The sequence below is a fragment of the Pteropus vampyrus genome, unplaced genomic scaffold, assembly GCF_000151845.1.
Source record: "Pteropus vampyrus isolate Shadow unplaced genomic scaffold, Pvam_2.0 Scaffold23, whole genome shotgun sequence".
NCBI classification, from domain to species: domain Eukaryota; kingdom Metazoa; phylum Chordata; class Mammalia; order Chiroptera; family Pteropodidae; genus Pteropus; species Pteropus vampyrus.
The window spans coordinates 923,365-946,539 of NW_011888804.1; the positions used below are offsets into that span (position 1 = coordinate 923,365).

General features: G+C 42.4%; 1 protein-coding gene and 1 pseudogene across 16 annotated transcripts in view; both read left to right on the forward strand.

The window, feature by feature from the left end:
• CLIP1 (CAP-Gly domain containing linker protein 1) overlaps positions 1-23,175 on the forward strand; it is a 106,387-nt gene that overhangs the window by 39,586 nt on the left and 43,626 nt on the right. For 6 of the 16 annotated variants that reach the window (XM_023528191.1, XM_023528190.1, XM_011355743.2 and 3 more), the window contains exons 4-11: positions 4,338-4,462; positions 5,941-6,163; positions 10,180-10,407; positions 11,011-11,114; positions 13,122-13,182; positions 14,406-14,438; positions 17,386-17,490; positions 20,841-21,785. In XM_023528191.1, coding sequence (XP_023383959.1) covers positions 4,338-4,462; positions 5,941-6,163; positions 10,180-10,407; positions 11,011-11,114; positions 13,122-13,182; positions 14,406-14,438; positions 17,386-17,490; positions 20,841-21,785 — 1,824 coding nt within the window. The remainder of the gene's footprint in view (positions 1-4,337; positions 4,463-5,940; positions 6,164-10,179; positions 10,408-11,010; positions 11,115-13,121; positions 13,183-14,405; positions 14,439-17,385; positions 17,491-20,840; positions 21,786-23,175) is intronic. The other 10 variants (XM_023528194.1, XM_023528198.1, XM_011355751.2 and 7 more) reach the window with 6 other exon arrangements.
• On the forward strand, positions 3,625-3,743 carry LOC111737064 (annotated as a pseudogene).

Below are 23,175 nucleotides of genomic sequence, written 5' to 3' on the forward strand. Positions count from 1 at the left end.
TTTTTTTTTTTCCTGTTTCTTGATATTCTTGGGGTCCTGGATCCTGAGGGTGTTAATATGCTTTTCAGAAGGAAAGATTAGTCTCAGGAGTTAACATACAAGTCAAGCATAACTTTTTTAAAAATCTTGTAACCAGTGTCTTCGTAATTATGTCATCTTTTGTTTACCTGTTTGTTCTAGGGAAGAGTTTATAAGAGAATATCTGTTATATGTCATCTGCTCTTGTCAGGCTTTTTAAGGGCATCTACTTACCGTCATATGTTACAGATTGGGAGACTCAAAATGATGTCATAAAGAAGCCACCTCACAAAATTTTGTTGCTTATAAAATTCCTGTGAAACAATCCCTTGTTACCACTCACTGGACATTTTATAGCTTTGTAAAGCAAGGCCCAGTGACATTAAATAGCTTGTTTGGGACTTGATAATGAATAGATAGGCGAGTTCAGAGAGGATTGAATGTTTCCTATTTCCTGCCCGTGGACCCATTCATTAGCCCAGCAGAATTTATCAGTGTTCTTGTTTTTCATAAGAGTTTACAAGAAGGGTATTCGTTCCCACAGCATTTTTTAGAAACCTCTTAAAAATCACTGTTTACTGGATTTGTTTGTTTGAATTTCTCTCTCCATCAGTGGCTAACACTATATTCTGTTTTCCTTTGTATCTTAAAGGCCCAAGCACTCAAGAAATATATACTGAACGAATGAGAACTTAAAAATCTGAGATTTGCTAAAGCATTACTATAGCTAAGTTTTCCTTTAGTTGAGTCTCCAGTTTAAATTAATTTTGTCTTCATTAGTGACTTCAGTGTTAGGAATAGTATGCTCACGTTCTGGGGGTAAAGACAGTGAGTGGTAGTTGGAAATTGTGGCTTATATTCAGTGTAAATGCACATATTAGTATTCTCTGGATCACATGAGAAGTAAAATCTAACTTTATAAAATCATGTTTAAATGCTTAGAAGCAATTTTGACTGTAGAATATTTAAGTAGGAAAGAGTGATTTTAGGACTTCATGTGACTTTCTGTCTCTTGAAGATATTTTGAATGATTACTAATGATCTTTGACAGGGAAAAAGAAAGCATATTGTCTATTACATGAATCAAGAATTCCAAGTTTGGTGAGAGGAAAATGTGTAAGAAAACTGCCCATTCTAGGAACTAGTAATCATTCATTTCAAACAAACAGTGGCATAATTTGTTTTCCAGGGTAAATGTATATTATATTACCTGCATTTAGGGAAATAGTTGCTAATCTATTATTTGTGCTAATTATTTACAAAACTTCTGATCTGAATGAAGCCTCTGGTTTGCTTGGAGATTTTACTGACCACAGCCTGTTAGACGCCTCTTGGAAAAACAATTGTCATGACAGTAACTTAGACTCACCCTCAAAGAATCCAACAGATTATCTGAGGAGATTGCCTCATCTGCAGCTAATGTGCTGTGTCCTGCTCATGTGATGTTGGTTAGACTGTTGCTCTGAGTGCTGTGGCGTAGGAGGGCGGAGAAAACTGAGGCCAGTTTTAGATAGGTGACTATTTGTAGATTCCACGAATACCAACAAGAGTGTTAGAAAGTCAAATGTGCCAAATTTAGAGCTAGTACTCGCATTAGTGTGGGCAGACTGGCTGCTAACGTACATTGGACTCCTACTGCTAAGCAATTTTATGTGGATTATTTTACTTAATTCTCACAACAGTCCTATAATTATCCCCATTTTACTTACGAGGAAACATGTAGAAATTGAGCAACTTGACTAGTTAATAGAGCTGCGTTTGAATTTGCCCAGCTTTAGAGCTCATGCTAGCATATTCTTTCTTGGCTTGTTTCTGAGACATCAAATACAACTTCAGCCATGGGATATCTTTTTCCGTTAGTTGGTTTACATACAAAAGTGGCCTTTTCTATGTAGGTCCCAACGGAGAAGGTCACCTTTAATTTATTCAGCAAATCTTTATTGAGTGCCTATTCTGCTCTGCCGGGCACTGCGAGCTGCAGCGCTGGACACCACAGAGTTCCCACGTGGGGTTTTCTCCAGCCTCCAACTCCGTCTTTCCTAGCGACACCTGTCATAACACCAGAACGTTTTTGAGATGTCCTGGAACTGCCCACCCTCCGTCACCCTTCACACTGCTTTCAGGATGTTAAACTATAACCCCTTTGGTTCTTTAAATTAGTTTTACAAAAAGTTTCTCTTTGTAAAGAGTATATACCTTTGAGGCTTTAACATTTTCCGTCTTCAACAAAAGGTTAAACAGAGCTGGGAAAAAATATGTGTCATCCCAAACTCGTAAAAAAGCTTGTTCAGAGAAAAAGCAGAAACACATGTTTTTACTATTAAAAAGCAAGACAAAAATAAACTTAGTATTGGTCTTAAGACATCAGGAAGGAAAGAACAATAAACCAAAGGAAGTAGGAAAAGGAAATAGTAAAGATAAAAAGTGAATTAAATAAAATAACATCAAAAACAAAAGAGGAAAACTTAAAAGCTGGTTCCTTGTAAAGATCAGTAAGTTTCCTTCCCAAGGAGTAATCCACTTTTAAAAAAATCTCATTAGACTTTTTTAAAGAATTAGCCAAAATGATTTTTAAATCTATTAAGTAAATAAACCTACTTAAGAAGAACGTTTCTCACAAGATGAATGTCTTTCAGTAGGGGCCGATTTCATAAGCTGCAATGCATCCATACAGTGGGATGACACGCAGTCGTAAACACAGAAGGAAGTTCTCGATGTTTTGATGGGGAACAAAGCAAGGTGCAGAGCAGTGCGTGTAGTACACTGGCTTGTGAAAATAGAAGGAAGGAAGAAAATATTAGCATTTGCTTTTCTATGCGTAAAGACCTGCTGGGAGGAAGGTTGCCCTAAGTCTGTCGCTTTCATGGTTCCCTGCGATGGTGGGAGCGGGGCAGAGATGGGACAAGAATCTAGTAAGGGAGACTCTTCCCTCTGTACATATTTATATTCAAAATGTTCAAACTATAAGAATATATTGAATTTAAATTATTTAATTGAAAAATTAAATAATTTATATTAAATAATTTACATATAAAGAGTTTTTATTTTTTAAATCAGTAAGAAAAAGGTGAATATCCCAAATGAAAAATGTGAAAAGTACATACTGTGACACATCCGTACTAAACAGATGCCATCACATAGCAGGGAAAGCGAACCATGGTGTCAGCAGTGACTGCCTCTGGGTGTTGAGAGCACAAGTATTAGATTTATTTTTTGCTTGTAATAGTCTTAATTTCCTGCAGTGATCCACCTCTTAAAAATTGGTGGAATTAAGAAGAAAGCAGCTCAGGAAAAAGTAAGAATATCAAAGAATAATTCTGAAGAATAATAAATATGACTGATTGTAACGTAGCAGTAAATGAACCTGTAGAAAGACTCAAACACGTTTGTGGTGTTCTCACGTGCACGCGAGAGGAAATGTGATAAAACGAGTATTTGAAACAGAAAAGTGGCAAAGGAAGGAAAATTCATAAATGCTGGTGAGATAATTTTGGAAACAGTGTTCACATATTATCGCAAACGACGGCTGGGACAAAGTCAAATGTTTAAAAAGACTTAGAGCTTTGAACAGTTCATGTAAAATAAAATGTTAAGAATAGTAGTTTTGTCTACAGCCATGTCACCCTGAATAGGCCCGATCCCGTCTAATCACAGAAGCTAAGCAGGGCCAGGCCTGCTTAGTACTTGGATGGGAGACCACCTAGGAAGATCAGGTGCTGTAGGTATTAAAAAAAAAAAAAGAATAGTAGTTTTAATAGTTGTAAAGAAATAGACAGCCTCACAGTGGAAAATATCAATATTTTCAAGAATTTACATTTTCACGTAACAGAGGCCGAAAGCACACGTTTCTGGACGTGTGAATATTTTTCCTTAATATGCGTGTGTTATTATTGCTTTTAATGGATAAGGATATAAAGGAAGTAGGAAGAACCAAACACACCATTGTTACAGCGAATTATAGATGAACTTTCATTTCCTTTAATGATGCAGGGGTTTTATTTTTGAAGCAAGAAAATCCCTCTGGAGTAATAAAATATTTTTCTAAAGAAAATAATTATTTTGGTGGACAGCACCCTTAATGGCTAATATTACACAGGCTGTTTCATTATTGGGATATGTCAGGTATCGAATCACTGGTGACATAAAGTCACCCGGGAAAACTTTGCCAGTCTTTGGGAAGGACCCTAAAGAGCTGAAGGGAAGGTAGAGAGCTGCTGACAGAAATGACGGGGCGCAGTCCTTGATCGCTGGTCGGAATCGCAAAGGATTAGGCTGTGGAGTGATGTCCGTATGTTCATTTGAATGTTCTCTTCTTCCAGGTCGGTGGCACCAAGGCCGGTGTGGTCCGGTTCCTTGGGGAGACAGACTTTGCCAAGGGGGAGTGGTGTGGTGTGGAGCTCGATGAGCCCCTCGGGAAGAATGACGGGGCCGTCGCCGGGACAAGGTAGGTTTGGGATTGTGCAGCCTCTTGTCTCCGCCGGCCCGGCAAGGTGCTCGCGTGGGTCTCGCCAGCTGTGTCCACCAAAACGGAAACACGTTTTGCCTAGAGGGGCCGCGCCTGTGCTTCTTGAGACTCATCGGCTGATTCTCCCCTCTAGGACTGGGGCTGTTCTTTTGACTGTGTCTTGTAGTAACATGTACAGTGCTCCTGAGTAGATTCTGAACAAGCATCCCGTTTATTTATTTTTAAGACCTTTTTTTTTCTTAGAGCAGGTTTAGGTTCACAGCAAAATCTAGAGGAAGGTACAGAGATGTCTCATATGCCTCCTGCCCCCCGCGCATGCCCAGCCTTCCTCATTATCCGCATTCTGCACCCACTGGTACATTTGTTACAACGGGTGACCTTACACTGACACGTCCTACTCGGCCAAAGTCCTTAGTTTATGCTAGGGCTCACTTTTGGCGGCGTACATTCTGTGGGTTTAGACAAATGTAAAATGTGTATCCACCATTATATTATCATATATGGTATTTTCAGTTTATTTTTCAAAATACAAAGTCAATGGCCAAGCGAGTTTCTAGGCCTCGGCGGTGGGGGCGGTGAAGGTAAGGAAGCCGCTCTGTTAGGAAGAGAGCATGAAATGTGCCTTCACATCTGATGACAAGAACTCCGTCCTGTGGCAAGAGGACAGACGGCAGGCAGACCTCTTCCAACGAGAGGAGAACCTCACCCTCCCCTCCCAGAGATGGGCGGGAGCTAAATAATTCAGATGAATGCAAAAGGAATGCCATACTTCCTTTTCAAAGTGTGTTGAAGGCCTTGGGTACAGATGTGGCATATGATGCATCAATGGCAGTAGTAGTGTAAAGTGCTGTAGTTAACGTTTTACGTATAAAACGTACCCAGATTGGTCATAAGCATTTGGCTTTATCTCCTGACTGCAATAACAATGCCTCGAAGAGGTAAAAATCTCTTGGTGCTGCAGTGGCTATGAAGCCATCTCTTCTCAACAGAAGAGCAGCGCGGTTCTCCGGAGTCAGCTCTTCAGTGTCCACCTGCTGACCGGCCTTGCTAGTTCATCCTCCTCCGCCTTTACTTTGCTGAATCTGCCAGGATTGGACCCTGGTTTCGTTACCTTTTCCCTTTGTCTGGCAAGGTTTTTCTTAAGTGGGGTCACTATATTGTTGAACTCCTCTGCCGTTCATTTATGAGATAATAGAAGTATTCATTTCCTTTGCATAGAACCCTAGTAACAGATGAGTAATTCTGTCTTTGTATACCATGTTGTTGTTTATTAGTGTGTTTGCTAAAGCATCAGTGCAGTTACTTATCAGCCTCCATACATGTGAATACCACATGCTGGTGCATCACCCCAGCTTATTGGTAGAATTCACAGCAAACCAGTCACAAAGAGAGCTTTTCGGTTATAGTCGTTTCTTGCAATTACGTTTTTTTATTACTGTTCTTATTGTCCTCTAAAGGTATTTTCAGTGTCAACCCAAATATGGTTTATTCGCTCCTGTCCACAAAGTGACCAAGATTGGCTTCCCTTCCACCACGCCAGCCAAAGCCAAGGCTGCCGCCGTGAGACGAGTGATGGCGACCACTACCGCTAGCCTGAAGCGCAGCCCGTCCGCCTCCTCTCTCAGCTCCGTGAGCTCGGTGGCCTCGTCCGTGAGCAGCAAGCCCAGCCGCACAGGATTAGTAAGCCCCCTGTTCTTACTGCATGTCTCTACTCCCAGGCCTGGTAATGCCCACCGTCCGTGCACCTGCTTTGCTTTGCTTTAAGAAATACTAAGTCGCCCCTTGCCCTTGCACTGAAAGTTAGTCATAGCTGGTAAAAGTCCTTGCAGGGGTCTCAAAATAAAACCCTAGCCAGAATACAAGTTTTAAACTAATGAGTTTTTAACAGCCCCTTTCAGATCCGTGAGGCTTTAAGATGTAGCGGTTCTTGGCGAATCTGTAGTAACAGCTGCTTAGTCTAACATGTGGGATGATTTCTTTTCTCTGAAATTACTTTGGGTACAGGAATGACAGGAAAATCGGGGAGATCCTCTTCCTCAAAGATGTAGGTGTCTTTCTGTTTGACTTCAAACAATTTCAGGAACTTAAGTATTTTGAGAAAAGCCACGTTCTTAGAATTTTAATAAGACGTGGGTACGGTCTAACCCACTGAAAGCAGTTGATGTGCGGGGTGCTCCTGACCGGGGCCAGAGGTTCCAGAGGGGAACTTACGGAACTTGAAAGGAAGCCAGGAAGAGCCATGCTTTGTTTTGTCTCCTCTCTCCACCTCCTCCTCCCACTCCCTCTTCTTCTCTTTCCCTTTTTCCCATTTAGATCAGTAAAAATGGAGTCATCAGAATTAAAATAGGCAGCAGCGTCTAGCTCGTTTAGCTCCGATTGTTAACATGGTGTTTTGTTAGGGTCAGAGCAATGACTTTCCGGCTTTATCCCCTGCCCTTCAGTTTATTTACTTGAAGTGAGACAAATACTTTTTAAAATTTGAAATGGCAGCATAAGATTGTATTCAAGACTGAATTTGGGATCTCTGCATTTCGATGGCGAACCACAGACAGGAGTTCGAGTATTAAGCGGCATCCCAGAGTAAGGCGCTCGATCTCACTGTGCCTTCTTCCCGTCAGTGTTGGGCAGGGAAGGGAAAGAGGAAGGATCTCTTCGGAAAGTGGGGGTCGGGCGCCCCGCAGCCAGCTGGCCTTTCCTCCTCTGTGTTCAGGGAAAATGAAAACCTGCTTGGACTCTCTTACTTAGCATGTGAAAAGGAAGTCTGTATCCTCAACAGAAAAATTACAAATGGACTTGATGAAAAAGCTTGCCAAGAACAATGAAACGGAGGTGAAGAAACCCCTCCGTCTGGACAAAGCCTTGTCCGAGTGGGCCCGCACGCTAACGGGGCAGCTGGTCTGCTCCGCCAAGCCTGGACAGTTCCACAGAAGTGTCATTTTTATCACGTTGTAATTATAAGTGTCCATTTCTTTGAAAAATAATCGAGCTCTCCCTGCTCCCCACAGTCTCCTTTTCAGGCCACTTCTGATTCCTCTCAGCTCACCTCGTTCCATGAAGGACACTGACAGAGGAGAAAGGAGTCACCTTGCCATGTAAAAGAGCTTATTGTTAAATATCTTTAGGGCGGCTGTTGTTTCTAAGTCAAAAATCACTGTAAAAGAACATGCCAAGAACGTAGAATAATTGAAAGTGTGATTTCCTAGAGACATATCTCGGCAATGTGATCCTAATCATACATGTAGAAAAAAATCCAAAGGTTCTTCCATCCAAAACGGTCTGAAAGTGTTGAGCACTGAGGGCCGGGCATTCACGGCACCTCTGAGTGTCTCTTACTTTTTCACGGCGCTTCCAGGCCAAAGGAAAAATAGCCCACGGTTCTGTTTACTAAGTAATTAGGTTCAAAAAACAAAATATCTATGTCCTAACAATTTAGGTAGCTATTCAAAAACAGTGATACCTACTAATTAAAAGAAAACTAATATTTTCAATTCGTCCTTAAGTAACCGTAACTAATCACCGTTAGGTTGTATGCTACAGTGGGCCTCTGCCAACCCTGGAATCTCGTGGAACACCGCCGCCTCGTGTCCTGTGCTGCACTGAGTTTTGCACAGTACCTGCTTTTTGTCATGGCAGTAGCCACAGGCTGGCTTTGGAGAGACACGACGTTACTGAAGGGAGTGTATGGCCATCTGAAGAGCGAAGAAATAAAATGGAGTTGCCGTCGTCAAGCTGCTGAATTAATAAAGGCACATAGGCCGAAGCCCGAGGAAGTGAATCTGTTCTCTTTGTAATGAGCCAGGAAACTGAAACTTTTGAAATTTCTAGTTGTGCCTGGAGAGATACATACGTATATGTGTAAAACCTGTAGATAACCCTCTAATAACTCCTGAAGGACACAGAAAGAATGTTCACGCGTCCCAACTGCCTGACGTCCATTACCCAGACCACCAGCTACCTGGAGGATCATCATCTCGGACCAGTCCAGGGTTCTTCTCAAGAATATGCTTGTTACTATAAAAACTCTTAGCTTTTCTTTCTTCTTCGAAACACTCTGGGTATTGCCTCGGTGTGTTTCTTAGGTTGCAAACCCTAAGATCCTTGAATAAATCTTGATCATTTATTTCTAGCCAAAGCCTGTCGAAACTAGCCTGCCTCAGACTGGTAGTTTGCATGGTGTCCAACAGGTGTCACTGTGTATCTCTTCAAATTTAAAAATATTTCACGGTGCCCTTTGAGTGCGCCCTGGGGTACCTCTGCACAGGGTTTGGGAACCTCAGATTTAGCGTATTCAGGAAGAAATGTTGTTATGAGAAAGTATAATTTAACCATCCATGTAATGAAATTGGAAGGCTTCATTCCCAGATGGGAAAAGAAGGAACAGGAAGTCCCCACCTCCCCAGTATGTTTAAGAGACTCAAGAAATTTTACTAAATAGAAACCGCAAGGACAATTTCGGTTTGATTGGATTCCTTTCCCTTCATAGTTATCAGATTGCCTAACTATTAATCGATGACAGACTCTCACCCACAGTCTGCATCCTAGACCAGAGCTCAGATGGACCGACGAAGCGACAAATGCGGCTTCGATCGCAGAGGATGCAGTCAAGGCCGCCTTGACCCAGAGCCAGCAATCGCTAAGGAAATGGCCTTGGACAGACACTTGTCAGGGGATGAGGCCTTTTCTCGACCAGCAGCCTCTGAAGCCTAGCCTGGAAGACCGTTACGCAGCCTGCCCAGTTAGCCGGTAACACGTTCTCTGTGGTCCTGCGTGACTGTGATTCCTCACGATGGAGGAATCGGGAGTGTGAGATGGCAGAGGGCAGCAGATGACAGAATTGAAACTTGTTCTCGCACCACCCCTCAGCCCGCCAGGCTCGCTCTCCGTCACTCCTCGTCCTCCCGCTTCCCTCCCGCCTCCCTCCCGCCTCCCTCCACTACTTCTCTTTCTGCGTAAGTTTCTCTTTCTCTTCTCTTCTGTCTCCCACGTCCTTTTCCTTCTTTGTCGCTTGTGTGCGCACTTACCCAGACATAGGCACAGTCACCCACTCACTCCCACACACTTCTGAAGGCAGACACAGTTTTCTTCTTAATCTTTATCAATCTCTCTGGAGCTGGGGCCTCAGGTCCTCAAGGCTGGATTCCTGGGTGAGATCACCCCTGCCTTACATCTTGAAAGAAAGATGAAGAAAATCCTGACAAAGATTCAGCTAGCTGTTCAATCAATTGAATGAAAGTTCATGACTCCAAGGGTGACCTCTTGGTTATTTAATGGTATTTAGAAGCTTTAGAAGTTTGAAAAGTCTCAGCCTCAAGTCAGAAGATCAAAAGATTGGCCAAAATGTCAAAACCAGAAGATAGCTGTTAATGAAGCTGGGGCTGGAATGGAGTTAAATGGCTTCTGTGGGATTTTCTAGATTCCTGCAAGGTCTTGTCAACTGACCTCAGGGTACCTGTGATTTGAGCCACTAATTCTCCTAAACACCTTCTGATTGTTCCACGACCTCTTTACATTGATGTGTTCTCTGTGAAATTTACATTCAGGAGGCTCTTGCTGCCCTGTTTTCTTGATGAAAAGCCTTTCCTGCCGATTGGCGAGCCTGGGAGCGGGGGGCAGTGCTTTGCTTTTGCTTTGCCTCGCTCCCTCCTCCCGTCCCTCATGGCATCATCGCCCTTCACGTCTTTAACTTTCCTTTGCAGTTGACCGAAACCTCCTCCCGTTACGCCAGGAAGATCTCCGGCACCACTGCCCTCCAGGAGGCCCTGAAGGAGAAGCAGCAGCACATTGAGCAGCTGCTGGCTGAACGGGATCTAGAGAGGGCGGAGGTGGCCAAGGCCACGAGCCACGTGGGGGAAATAGAGCAGGAGCTAGCTCTGGCCCGGGATGGACACGACCAGGTGAAGTCTGGCACTGACCTTGCTGCACAGGTGGTGACGGGTTCTAAGCTGACCTTGTTGTGGAGGTGGCGACGGGCTGTGAATTGAGGGAGGAGGCCGAACCGCGTGCCTGGTGGTAGGAGACGGGGAGCTAGTCTTGGGGTCGCTGTGAGGGACGGAATGAGTATTAATGTCTTTGCTGGGCTCGTTTGAGAGCTGTGATCTGGAATACCAGTTGGCATCATCAGAAAGATGGACTTTTGTTCTTCTTGAGTCTACCTTGGCCTTATGGTCCTTACGTCCAGGTCTTTAAGCCTGTCTGTGTTTGGCGAGCTTGTTTATTAGGACTTTACTCGGGATTACAATTTGTGTTTTGTAGATTATCCTTTGTATGAGTTTCAGCTTCCAAAAAGATGAGAGTTGTTTTAACACTGCCCTGCCCTCTATTGCTTTAATGGTGTGGTTTTTATCATGTAGCTTCCAGGAATTCTGTCGAGAATAACCTATTAAAGATCCTAGAACATATTTTAACGTGAAAAGGTTTTAGAGTGATGCCAGCCCGTGGTGGTACCACTTAGCCATAGCTCTCTGGAGGCATGCCTGGGGCTATCGGGTCAGACAGGGGCCACATACTCACAGCCTTGCCTTCCCCAGCACGTCCTGGAACTGGAGGCCAAGATGGATCAGCTGCGAACAATGGTGGAAGCTGCCGACAGGGAGAAGGTGGAGCTTCTCAACCAACTCGAAGAGGAGAAAAGGTGATCCTCAGCCATCGGGGTACAGGCGTGGCCTTTCCCATAAACAGCCTTGAGGCGTCCGCCCTCAGAACCAAAGGAGTGACCCCGTGCCTGCTGCGGAAATCGAGGTCTTCCTACTGCGCAGAGAGAGTTTGCTTTATTTGACTTTATTTTTGAGAAGGTCGGAGTCTTCTAGACATGGCCTGATGAACCTAATGACTATTTATTGAGTGTCTGCCATATGAAACATCCTCTTGAGCAGCGGTCCCCAGCTTCTGTGGCACCAGGGACCGGTGCTCCTATGAGCATCTAATGCCTCATGATCTGAGGCAGAGCTGAGGCGGTGATGCCGGCGCTGGGGAGCGGCTGCAAACACAGATGAAGCTTCGCTCGCCTGCCGCTCACCTCCTGCCATGTACCCTGGTTCCTAATAGGCCACAGGCTGGTGCCAGAGAGTGGGAACCTCTGCTCTTGAAGATAATCTAAGTGTTGTAGATTCACTGACTCAAACCCTGCTTCTGCCTGCAGCCTTTCCTGCTGAGAGGGCGTCTGGTCCAAGTTACCTGGTATTTATGAAACACCTTCCATGGCTAATGAAATAGTAGTACGTCTGGTAGGTGATAGAAGGTCCCTATCCTTGAGAAACTCAATACCTTCTTAGGAAAACTCTCATGGGAAGCAATGAGAGCATTATCCAGGTCAGGGCGAAGTCAGCTGCTGAATTGTGCGAGACAGAGAAAGCAAGTTTGGGTCTTATGAAAAGGTTTTTCCAGTCTGTGAACTAACAAGATCTCTGGAAAAAGTGTGTTCGTGGAAACCATTCGAACATCTCTGGTCATGAGATGTTTGTCCTCTGTTGCATTTAATGCCACCTTCTGTCATTTCTGATGGCCACGGCTGAATTCACCAGCAATCTAGTGTGACCACACTCAGGACTGTCAGAAGCAGTACCGTGGTCAGGGGACACACTGGAAGTACAATAGTCTCTTACCAAGGAGACTGCCTTCTCGCTGGAGAGAGAAGCACTGTGCGTGGGGAGTTCTCCTCACGTCCTAAATACAGCTACAGGTGAACGAGGGAGAGTGACAGATCTTTCTAGGCCCTTCCGAATGCTGATGCGCTGGAGCCATTTGCTTCTGTGCTTCAACCACTCTGGCGCTGCCAACCACCAGGCAGGAGCGGCGTCCTGCCAGCTCTGCGGCGGCGTGGGGCCTTTAATTTTTTATTCTTAATTTTGTCAGAAATGCTGGTGAGTTAGAAAGATTTTTTTTTTTTTTTGCATGTAGGTTATGAACTTTGTCCCCCTTTTCTTTCTTCTCTTACACCCAGTTTTGAAAAGATTCAAATGTGGATGTTAGCCGGATTATCTAAATCCTCAGGATGACATATTTCATTGACTTTTTGATGGCATTGATTGAAACCCACACCCAATATCACAGATTTTAAAATGTGAAAAAATGTGTATTTTAGAAGACACAAGTAGTATTCTTGATTGCTTCTCCCCCAAAAGCGTTCACAGCCTTATTCTCCCAGTCTTGAAACAGGTGCTAGTATTGCCCAGGGCTCTCTGCATGGGTGGTTTGCTCACCTCACCCTGACGTAGCTGACGTGGGGTAGTAGTGTAAAGAGTGATTGTTTTCTGTTCCCCTTTCTCCTATGGTCTGTTATCGAAAAGGAGAAATTTCAGACTTGCCTTCTCAAACCTATTTCTGTGATGATGAGACCTTTTCCCTTTAGGCTGATCTTGTCTGGATCAGACCCATTCTGGTGGCCATGACCAAGGGAACCAGCCTATTTTTCTTGGCTCATAACTCAGGCCTTCTGGAATCTGTACTTAGATAAAACTTTGGAGTTTCTTAAATAGAGAAGAGCTCTTAGGTCTGTAAACCAGAGGACTAAAGACGCATTTATTTTCTGTCTCTCTAAGGCATTTCTTTCCACCATCCCCTGCTAAATTCACCAGGGTATTGAGTATATCCATCTATCTGTATTACTTTCTTAGTGCCTTGTTTTGATTTTGTTTCACAGGAAGGTCGAGGACCTTCAGTTCCGGGTTGAGGAAGAATCAATTACTAAAGGCGATCTTGAGGTAAAACCCCTCCAGCTCTCTCAAGCTTTTATGAGTACCAGTGTTCAGAAATGTGGATGAAATCACTGTGCCAGCTGATACGTGTGGTCAGGACAAGCAGCAGAGGGAATGGCAGAAGCCCCGTCCCTGGCCAGGCTGTGGGCGTGGCTTCCAGCCAAGGTGATGGAGCTTGTGAGACTATGGCCCAGTAAAATTCTCACTATTTTCTCGTGCCTCAAAATTCAGACCCTGAATTGGAGTTAATTAAGTCATAAACCTGGCAGTGTGTCCTAAGCAAGACTGAAAATGTTCCTCCAATGATCGGAAATGGCATTAAAGGAACATTTTTTTCTTCATAATAGCCCAAAACAAAGCTTTTTGCTTTTCAGTTGAGCGGGATAAATCTTTTATAACCCTGTAAAAGGAATGAATATGTGCTCTAGTAGTTGATTTTTTTCAAAAAGTAATTACCAGAAAAAAACAAGAGCATTTTATATTTTAACTTCTTTTACTTCCATGGCATATTTTAAATTCATAGAGATTTCTCTTTACCATCAAGTTTCTCATCTCTTAACAGTTATTCATACTAGTTTTTAAATGAGACACCACAATTAAATGGTTTTCAAACCACTGCTAGATATATGACAAATGTAAATTATTAAATTTTTCAAAATTTGCAGATTTCTGGTACTTTAATCTGTACTTTTAGTAAAAATCGTACTTGTCTGTGCTGTTGTCAGAATACACATTTTTGCTACCACTAAGTTTTAGTCTGTTGACCACACCACACTTAAATTTCATGGGCCCTGGTCCAAATGGGGAATCTAATTCCTTTGGAAATAAATGTATCTTTACAATCAACAAAGAGTAAGAAAAATGTTTTCTGAGTTCTAGTTTAATAAGGCCCAGGATTTAGTGGATTATTAATAATTTAATAGATATCTTTTTCACCCATTTCCTATACAGTCACATTCCTTTAGCTGACTTTTATTTTATTTTCATTCATTTAAAAACACCCCAAAATCTCATTAGAAATTTCACATCATCATCTAATTCATATGAAATATAGCCTAGGGTAGGGTATTTTGGGGAGGGGTGAGTTAAAATATTTGCATCAGCACTGAGCAAGTGTAGTCAGTCCAGCGAATGAACTTGAAATTAATCAAAGTTATTTTGAAATCCTAACATATTGAAACTTTAGTCGAATCTCTATTTTGTTTAATTTTTTATTTTTTTACTGATAGCAAAAGAGCCAGATTTCTGAAGATCCTGAGAATGTAAGAGGGCACTTAACTGTGTGGATATTTCCCTTGTTAACAGATTGATTACAGATTAAAATGCTTATTGATAATACTCAAATACTAACTGCATAATCTGACCTTGAGACATTGACCTTAATATTTATGTGCATGTGGCTTTCAAAGCAGTTACATCTGTATCCTGAAGAAATTGTATGTAATGACTAAGCTCTATAAATCCATTTGTTTAATACATAGGCACATGTATGCTTTTTGAAGAATTTTGCCAAAAAGGAGAAAAAGACTTTTGTCTGGGGGCCTGGCCTTCTTCACTTAATTCGTAATGTCTTCTAATTTTAATAGAATTATTCCAAAAGAGATGATAGCTGACTGAAGTATAAAACGTATTAGATGAAGGAGTTATAGAAATTCTGGAGGAAGTTTTCCCAAGTTGTCTAATTTTATTCCCTTGAGAGTAGGAGGAACGTGTGAATCCCAGACTCATTGCCTTTGGTGTGAGCGCCCACTGCTGGCCAGTGCCTGTTATTGCAGCTGACTAGAAATTCAAACTTGTTTTGTTGCTGCAGTATTTTCCCTAGTTTGTGAAATGAAATTAGAGGCCAGCGTTCTTCAGTGAGGAGAAAGTGTGTTTTAAATTTGTTATTTTCAAAGTGAAGTTTTTCAGGTAGCAGTCCTACTAGGCATATAGGTGCTTTTCCCCCCTTCTTCCCCCTGTAAGATCAAACATCCAATTCAAATTTTACCAAAATGTCTGGAAAGCCTGGCTTCTCCATGCACCCTGCCAGCTGCGAAGCCACCTGAAAGAACAAAATTAAAACAAAGTTCCTTCCCACTGCCTCCCGGTAGCTAAGACAGCTCAAGACTGAACTTTAAAAACAGCCTCCGTTCTGAAGGTTTCCTTTTTGTGAAGCTACTTCAGTGATCTGGGTCTCCCCTCGCCTTCCCAAGCAGGCTCCCCTCGCGTCCTGTCAGTCTGCATGGGCTCTCCCTCCTGCCTCTCCGTGCGCTTCTCGCAGAGCCTTTGCTTCCCCCTCAGTCCCTGTCCCAGTGCTGTCCTCTTGGGACACTGTCTTATTCTGAGAAAGGGGTGATTTTTAAAGGATGGTCCTGATCAGTGTCACATTTTTACTGCATACCATGGCATGGAAGTGGATCACTGTCCTCTCGCTGACTGCTGTTGAGAGGCGGCTGCAGAGTCCCACCTCGTCTGTGTGCACACCCACCAGCGGGGTGGTCTCAGAGGGGGAGGAGGTCACGTTCAGTGGCTGTTTGCTTTTTACCTGGAAGTAATGACCTTTCACCCCCAGGACACTGAACTCAGTGTCCGGAGGAGAAAGGTTCTACTGCCTTTTGCTTTTATTCGTTAGCTTTGGATTTCAGTTCTTGAGGCTGCGACCCCCGTTACGTAGGTCTGGAGTGGATCCTTTTCTTGTGAAAGCACGTAAATCGAACAACTCCGTCTGAGGCACACATGGACCAAAGAGACTATGAGACAATTAGGTTTTCAATGTTATTTTTGTTGAGTGTAAGGACTGAAACAGGTGGTGTTTTTAAAATTTTGTGTTCACCTTTTAAATATTCCATGATGGTTTATATCCGTTTTACGAGCAGAATGGCCTCTTGAATGCATTGAAATCCCCAGAGTACCACCAGAATGAGGAAAGACATTTATAATAGAAAACATTCCACCTGCTACTAAGCTCCACACTGTTTCCGATTGCTTTATCTAGAGTTTGTTGTTGTTTTTTTCATTACCCGTAATGGTCCAGACTGAGAGATGTGACCAGCTAGAGCCGCAAATATTTAAGTTAGTACGAATAACTAGAAGCTGCTGGGAGCAGCTCCGTCAGTAGGTTTCATCATTTGACCATGCTGACCCTCTTGGGTATGAGAGGGAGTGGGCTGCACTTGAACCTGTGAGAAAGGGGTCGCCTGGGTCTCCATCAGATTCCGTCTGAGTGAGTGCTGATGGGGAATCTCAGAGGTTTTGAAACATGGTAGGCTCTTACCAGCTTTTCTTGCATGGAGTTCAAACTCGTGCTTTTGTGTTGAGTCACCATTTCTTACCTCTGAGTTGATAAGACCTACTTCACCTTAGGATTAAAATAGCCCAGTTCTGGCCAAACTTTTCCCTGCTCTGATCCTCAGGGGTGGAGGCTGTGGAGCATAATTAATACAAAGAATTTTCTTTGTAAATCCGATTTCCTTTTTTTTTCTTCTGGTGACAAGTAGCCTTTGGAAAAGCCACTATTGCTAGGAAATTAGAGCTTTCGCGGCTGGCTCCCTGCCTGTCAGATGTGAGAATGTTGCTAAGAATCGCGGACCCTTCTCACTCATCGCAGCAAAGGCCGTGGGTCATTTCCTTAGATCTGGTTTCTAGATTCCCTTCATTACGTTTCGACTTGACCCTTGTTCACGTCGAATTATGTGCCAAAGTGCAATGATCTGCTCCAGGGATTTATCAAACACTCACAAGATTTATTTACGGTGTTACCTTTTCATATTTAGGTGATAGCGATGGTTGAGGGTCAGCCTACTTTTTTAAAGTCACTGAGTCAGTTACATACACAGTAACGTCAAAGAGCTGTCGTGTGGAGGAGGGAAAACGGTAGTTTAGAGGAATATTAACTATTCTAATTTGTGCTGATAAACTTCACTTATCAATATAACTTACATTTGGCTGCATGCATCTGACACTTTTCATCCTGCCTCATGTGTTTTCCATTTTTTCTTTCTCAGTAGACTAGCTCATGGCCCCTGCCCCCCTCATCCTTTTGCCGTAGTGTTCATCTCACCCCCAACCTCCTCATCTCACGTCCATCCTCTTCCCTCCTCCATTACCCTTTTTGTTGACCCTTCGGCGGAAGGTACTGGTGGCTCGGCCTGCATGCCGCTGTCTCTCCTCTTGTGCTGGCATGTCATGGTGGCACTGTTGTGTTCTCTTCCTCTTCCTTTTTACTAACAGACGCAGACCAAACTGGAGCATGCCCGCATTAAGGAGCTTGAACAGAGCCTGCTCTTTGAAAAGACCAAAGCTGACAAACTCCAGAGGGAGTTAGAAGACACTAGGGTAATGGTTTTCACTATTTAATGACGCAGACTCGTGTATGTGAATGGTGGACACCTCGGGCGACGTGCCTTGCAGTTGGCCTAACCCTTGACCCAGTGGTTCAACTTGACTTTGGTCTCGATACTGTTGAGCTCTATTAGAAGGATGGGTAGGCACAGGAGTTTTATATCAGATCTTTTGTAAAAAGGAAAGACTCGTTTCTTCGGTTAACGCAACCAAAATCAAGATCGGAAACTCTACAGCTGTGTACACTGCACGGCTGTCCACAGCTACATTTCAGGTTCTTTGTTTAATGCCTTGAAATACATTTTTTCAGTTTGCCACAAGCAGTCAATTGTCCTCTTATTCTCATATTCCTAGTTAGTGGGTTTTCTAGATAATTTTTTGTATTGTTTTACTGTAGCTCTCTGTTACTGCCTTCTTCCTGGGCCTCTTGGGGGAAGGGAATTGAAACATTGGTTCTTTTTAATAAGAGTTAAGGACGTTCACCCCAGTTATCTTTTTTTCTTGATACCTGATCTTTCTTTGCATTTCCTTCCTTTCCATCACCTGGGAGGTTAAAATCTCATTGTCAGGAGGGAAGAGTGTGCTGGGAACAGATTGGCTTCTTACCACCCCCAGCTCACTGCATTTGTCATGTTTCTGTTTATGTATATTGAAGCACCCACGTAGTGCCTACTTTGTGCCAGGCACTGTCCTAAGCACTTTACAAGTATTAACTTATTCAGTCTTAACCACAACCCCAGGAGGAAGGTGGTAATATTGTCCCCATTCTACACATGAGGACACTGAGGCACAGAGAAGTTAAATAATTTGCTTAAGGTCACACAGCACATAGTAAGGTGGAGCCAGGACTTGTACCTGGGCCATTTGGCCCCAGAGTCTGCGCTCTTAACCACCATGGGATGGAGTCTGTCTGCTATGGAAATAGTTTTGTGCTGAAAGGTGTAAGAAGTATTTCGACTCATTTACATATAAGAAAACGTGTGTATGTATATATATCTTTTAAATCAAGAAAATATGTATGTGTGTATTTTTTAAATCATAAAACTGGGCTAAATTGCCCAGTTGCTTAACTTTAAAATTTCAAAAATTATCTCTGATCAAATTTTGGTATCTTACTTTTTTCTTTTGAATTATTAGAATTTTTAGAAATTTCTCCTGTCTAGAAGTCACTGATGATTGAGTGATTTTTTTTTTTTCTCTAAATCATGAGTTTTTATTTTTTAAAAAGAAAGAGTGGTCTCGGTTGGCCTCAAAACTAAAGATATCTTCTGCATATTTGGTGAGACGAAGATCCTGGCAGTTGGGTGCTTTTCTTCATTACCCGAGAGCAAAAGACTTGATCTGGGGAATAATACAAGGGACTCATATCATAATAAGATTGAGCTCGTCAATGTGACTGGCTGTTGAAGTAAGGATATATATATTTTTTTTTTACTTCTGAATTCCTCTCCCAAATTGCTTTATCAGCAAACAAGTTTGATGCTCTTTTTTGGGGGTGGGGCAGGGCAGGGGGACTATGGATAAGAAGGCAACCCTTCACAGCATCGGTTATTCAAGTATTTCAGATTCAAGCGTCATTTTTCTATAACAAGTGGTATCTTCAGAATAAAAACGATACCTGACTTTTATGGCCTCAAACTAATAGAAGAGGCAGACATGTAGATAGTTTCACCTCAGGGCAGACTTTGGGAAATAAAAAATAGAAGTTCTGTGAAATGTTACATAAAATATAATCACGTGAGTTATTATTTTCACTTATTTTTTTACCTGGCCTTTCTTGTTTCATTGTTTCATTGTGAATAATTAAGAACTATTGCCCTATTGGATTTATTTATGTTATAGACCTTGTAGCATGGGGTTTATTAATGTTTTGTACCTTAATTTGCGGTTACAAACTCTTGAACTACCCCCCAACACCCCCAGAAAAAAATATGTAAACGAATTAACATCTTTAACCTGAAGCATCTGTATTCCTGAACCACAATCGTAGTCATCCCTGAAATAGTGAACAGCTTGATTATGCAGTTTTGGAGACCCAAGGGCTCTTTTTTTTTTTAATTCTTCTGTGGCCGTTTTAGTCTTTATCGATATCACAGCCAGTAGGTGGGCAGAGGAGATGAAGGCAGCATTGCCGGTACTTTCTGTTCTGGTAAAGGCAGTGATGGGTAGGAGCCTGCAGTTCTGGAGGAGCCTCAATCCCACCGTCTGGGGCTCACTGGTGTGTGTGTATCAGGTGTGTTCCCTTCTGTTTCCCAGGTTAGTCAGATAATTAATTTTTATTCCACATATTTTGCGTACTAAACTGACTGCTGAACAGGTAGCAGAGGGAAATAATTTGCTAAGAATAAAAGTACACAGGTTATGAAAGTGTTTTTCTTAGTCCTGGGGAGTCTATTTAAAAGTGCTCTTCCGGAGCTGAAGTAGAATCAAAGTGCATGCGAAGGACTGGGGACTTGCATCCAGGGCACGTCCCGGGTGACGTGTGCACGTCAGTCTGAGAACCACTGGGTTAGGGGGGCAGGATGTGTACACCAAAATGCTGACAGCATTATGAAACCTAAAAGAAGGACTCTGTGTAGGATGCTTGCATAATTACAGGTGAGTAATCATTTTTTTTTTTAATTTAAAAAAAGGTCAGTAGATTAATTCATCATCATCCAGCTGAGGCTTTTATTCTGCAGTCGATGTGGTATTCACTGAAACATTTGATGGGTAATATTACACCTTTTGTACCAGCGCCATCCCACAGAAGTATAATATGAGCCACATGTATATAAAATTGAATAATTTCTGGTACCCACATTAACATTTTTTAATAGATAAGAAACAGATACAATTAATACATTTTATTTATTATATCCAAAATATCATTTTATTATGTAATCGATATAAAAATTAACCAGATATTTTATGTTCTCTTTTTTCCTACGTCTTCAAAATCTGATGTATATTTAACACTTAGAGCCCATGTCGCTTCAGATGAGCCATATTTCAAGTGCTCAGTACCCGCGTATGGCTAATGGCTACTGTACTGTTCTTTAAAATCATATCTATCAGGTCTATAAGCCTCTATACATCCTGAGTTAAACTCATTATTAATTTTAGATTCCTTTAGCATCTCAAAATGGTAGAAGTTTGCCAAAGATGATAGTTTTGAATTGGAGCTGCCAGTCGGCCTTAAGCCTTTATTACAGTTAGAGGTTGATGGACATGTGGGCATCCTCAGTAGCTTGACTGCTGGCTGCCTTGAGATGGGATAGTTATTAAAGATCTTCAAGGTTAAAGAAAATCATCAGTGATTTATTATTTAAATGATCTCTTTTTCTTTGGCCTGCTGTTAACAGGTGGCTACGGTGTCAGAAAAGTCTCGTATAATGGAACTAGAAAAAGACCTAGCACTGAGAGTACAGGAAGTAGCTGAGCTGCGAAGAAGGCTAGAGGCCAGTAAGCCTGCTGGGGATGTTGATATGTCACTTTCCCTTTTGCAAGAGATAAGCTCTTTGCAAGAAAAGTTAGAAGCCAGCCATACTGACCGCCAGAGAGAAACCACTTCTCTGAAGGAGCATTTTGAAGCCCGGGAAGAAGTGCATCAGAAGGAGATAAAGGCCCTTCAGGCTGCCTCGGAAAAACTTTCCAAAGAGAACGAGTCCCTGAAAAGCAAACTGGATCATGCCAACAAGGAGAACTCGGACGTGATAGCCCTGTGGAAGTCCAAGCTGGAGACCGCCATCGCGTCCCACCAGCAGGCCATGGAGGAGCTGAAGGTGTCCTTCAGCAAGGGGGTCGGAACGGAGACGGCAGGATTCGCCGAGCTAAAAACACAAATAGAGAAAATGAGACTAGACTACCAGCACGAGATAGAAAATCTGCAGAACAAACAGGACTCCGAGCGGTCTGCTCATGCTAAAGAGCTGGAAGCTGTCCGGGCTAAGCTGATGAAGCTCATTAAAGAGAAAGAGAACAGCCTGGAAGCCATCAAGTCGAAGCTGGACAGAGCAGAAGATCAGCATCTGGTAGAAATGGAAGACACCTTAAACAAATTACAGGAAGCCGAACTAAAGGTAAAGGAGCTAGAGGTCCTACAGGCCAAATGCAGTGAACAAACCAAGGTTATTGATAATGTTACATCACAGCTCAAGGCTACCGAGGAGAAGCTCTTGGCTCTTGATGAACTTCGGAAAGCCAGTTCCGAAGGTAAATCGGAAGTCGAGAAGCTTAGGCAGCAGCTTGAGGCAGCTGAGAAACAGATTAAAAACTTAGAGAGCGAAAAGAATGCTGAGAGTGGCAAGGTTTGTATTGACATCCGCCATCTTTTTATTTTCCATTTGTTGTTCTTATTTTGCATCGTACGTTATTTTTGAGTTGAGGTGTAACTCATCCTCCAAATTTCTGATTTAATTAGAACAATTTGCTCGGTGCTAACGAATTTCCCAGTTGAGCATAGTATCTTCTGAGTCTTGAATATGGTTCCATCTGAGGAGATTAGAGAAAATAATGGCTCAACTAAGAATTTATTTTGGTTTCCTATTATCCGGATAGTGTATTTATCTCTGGGCTGTTCCGTGATCTCCTGTTTAAACTCGGTTCCAGTCTATAATCTCTTTTTACAATAGAGAACTCCCTAAATTGACGGTGTTAAGGTAAATGAATGAATGAGTTATACAGAAACATAGATTATCTCCTCCTTTCCCACCTACATAATTGCCTTGTCTGTAAGGCGATGTGTAAAACAGACCGTGAACTCTGAGTGCTATTCGACTCTTGTTCGTTAACATACTGTGGTAAGTAACATTCACAGCAAAATCAAGGTTAAGAGCCCGGAGCCCTTTGCAGCGCCATTTATGTCTCAGAGTTTTTTTCTATGCCACAAGGAGAATACAGTCTATTCCCTGCCTTTTTGAGGAAAGATTGGGCAAATTTGCTTTTGGTCAAGGCCTAGGAAATTCTATGAAACATTCGCCAGCTCCATGTCTTGCTAACCGGCCTTGTTGAATGGCACCATCATGTTTAAGGATCGCTCGAGGAGTGAATTCTCTTTCCCAGTCCTCCTGCCACTAAGTGAGGCACTGGTGTCGATGCCGAATGTTCTGAGCTTTTTGCGGGAAAAGCTGCTCCGTTGGTAAAGAAGGAAGGGTAGTGACGGTAAATGGAGAGAGGTGACAAACTACAGGAAAATTCTATGAGATCTCCGTATTTGGTTCCGAAACACCAATCGAAACACAAGAATTATTTAATGGAGAATATGTAGCTAATGGTTGGTCTGCTTTTTACATCAAGATTTAATGAAAGCCCATTTCTAATGAATGTTGTCTAGTGAATTTTTAAATGTTTATTTTTATTTTAAATGTTGAGATACTATAGGCATATACAAAAAATACAGAAAATGATATCATAGACCATATGTATCTGCCATTCCCATCTTAAAGTTTTTAAAGTCTAGAAAGTGAAATGTCTCAATTAACTCATCTAGAAAGTAAGCATCTGCACTTTCTGCTTTAGATCATGCTGATATTCCAAATTGAGGTATAGAAAAACACTATTTTGACTATTTAAAAATAGCTGTTAGACATTCATATCTGGAACTGACTGAAAAGTCATTGGTTTCTTAGAGTTTAAAAAAAAAAAAAAGGACAACTTACCCATGTCTTTATTCCTTTCGGTTGTGTTTGGTTGCGTTTT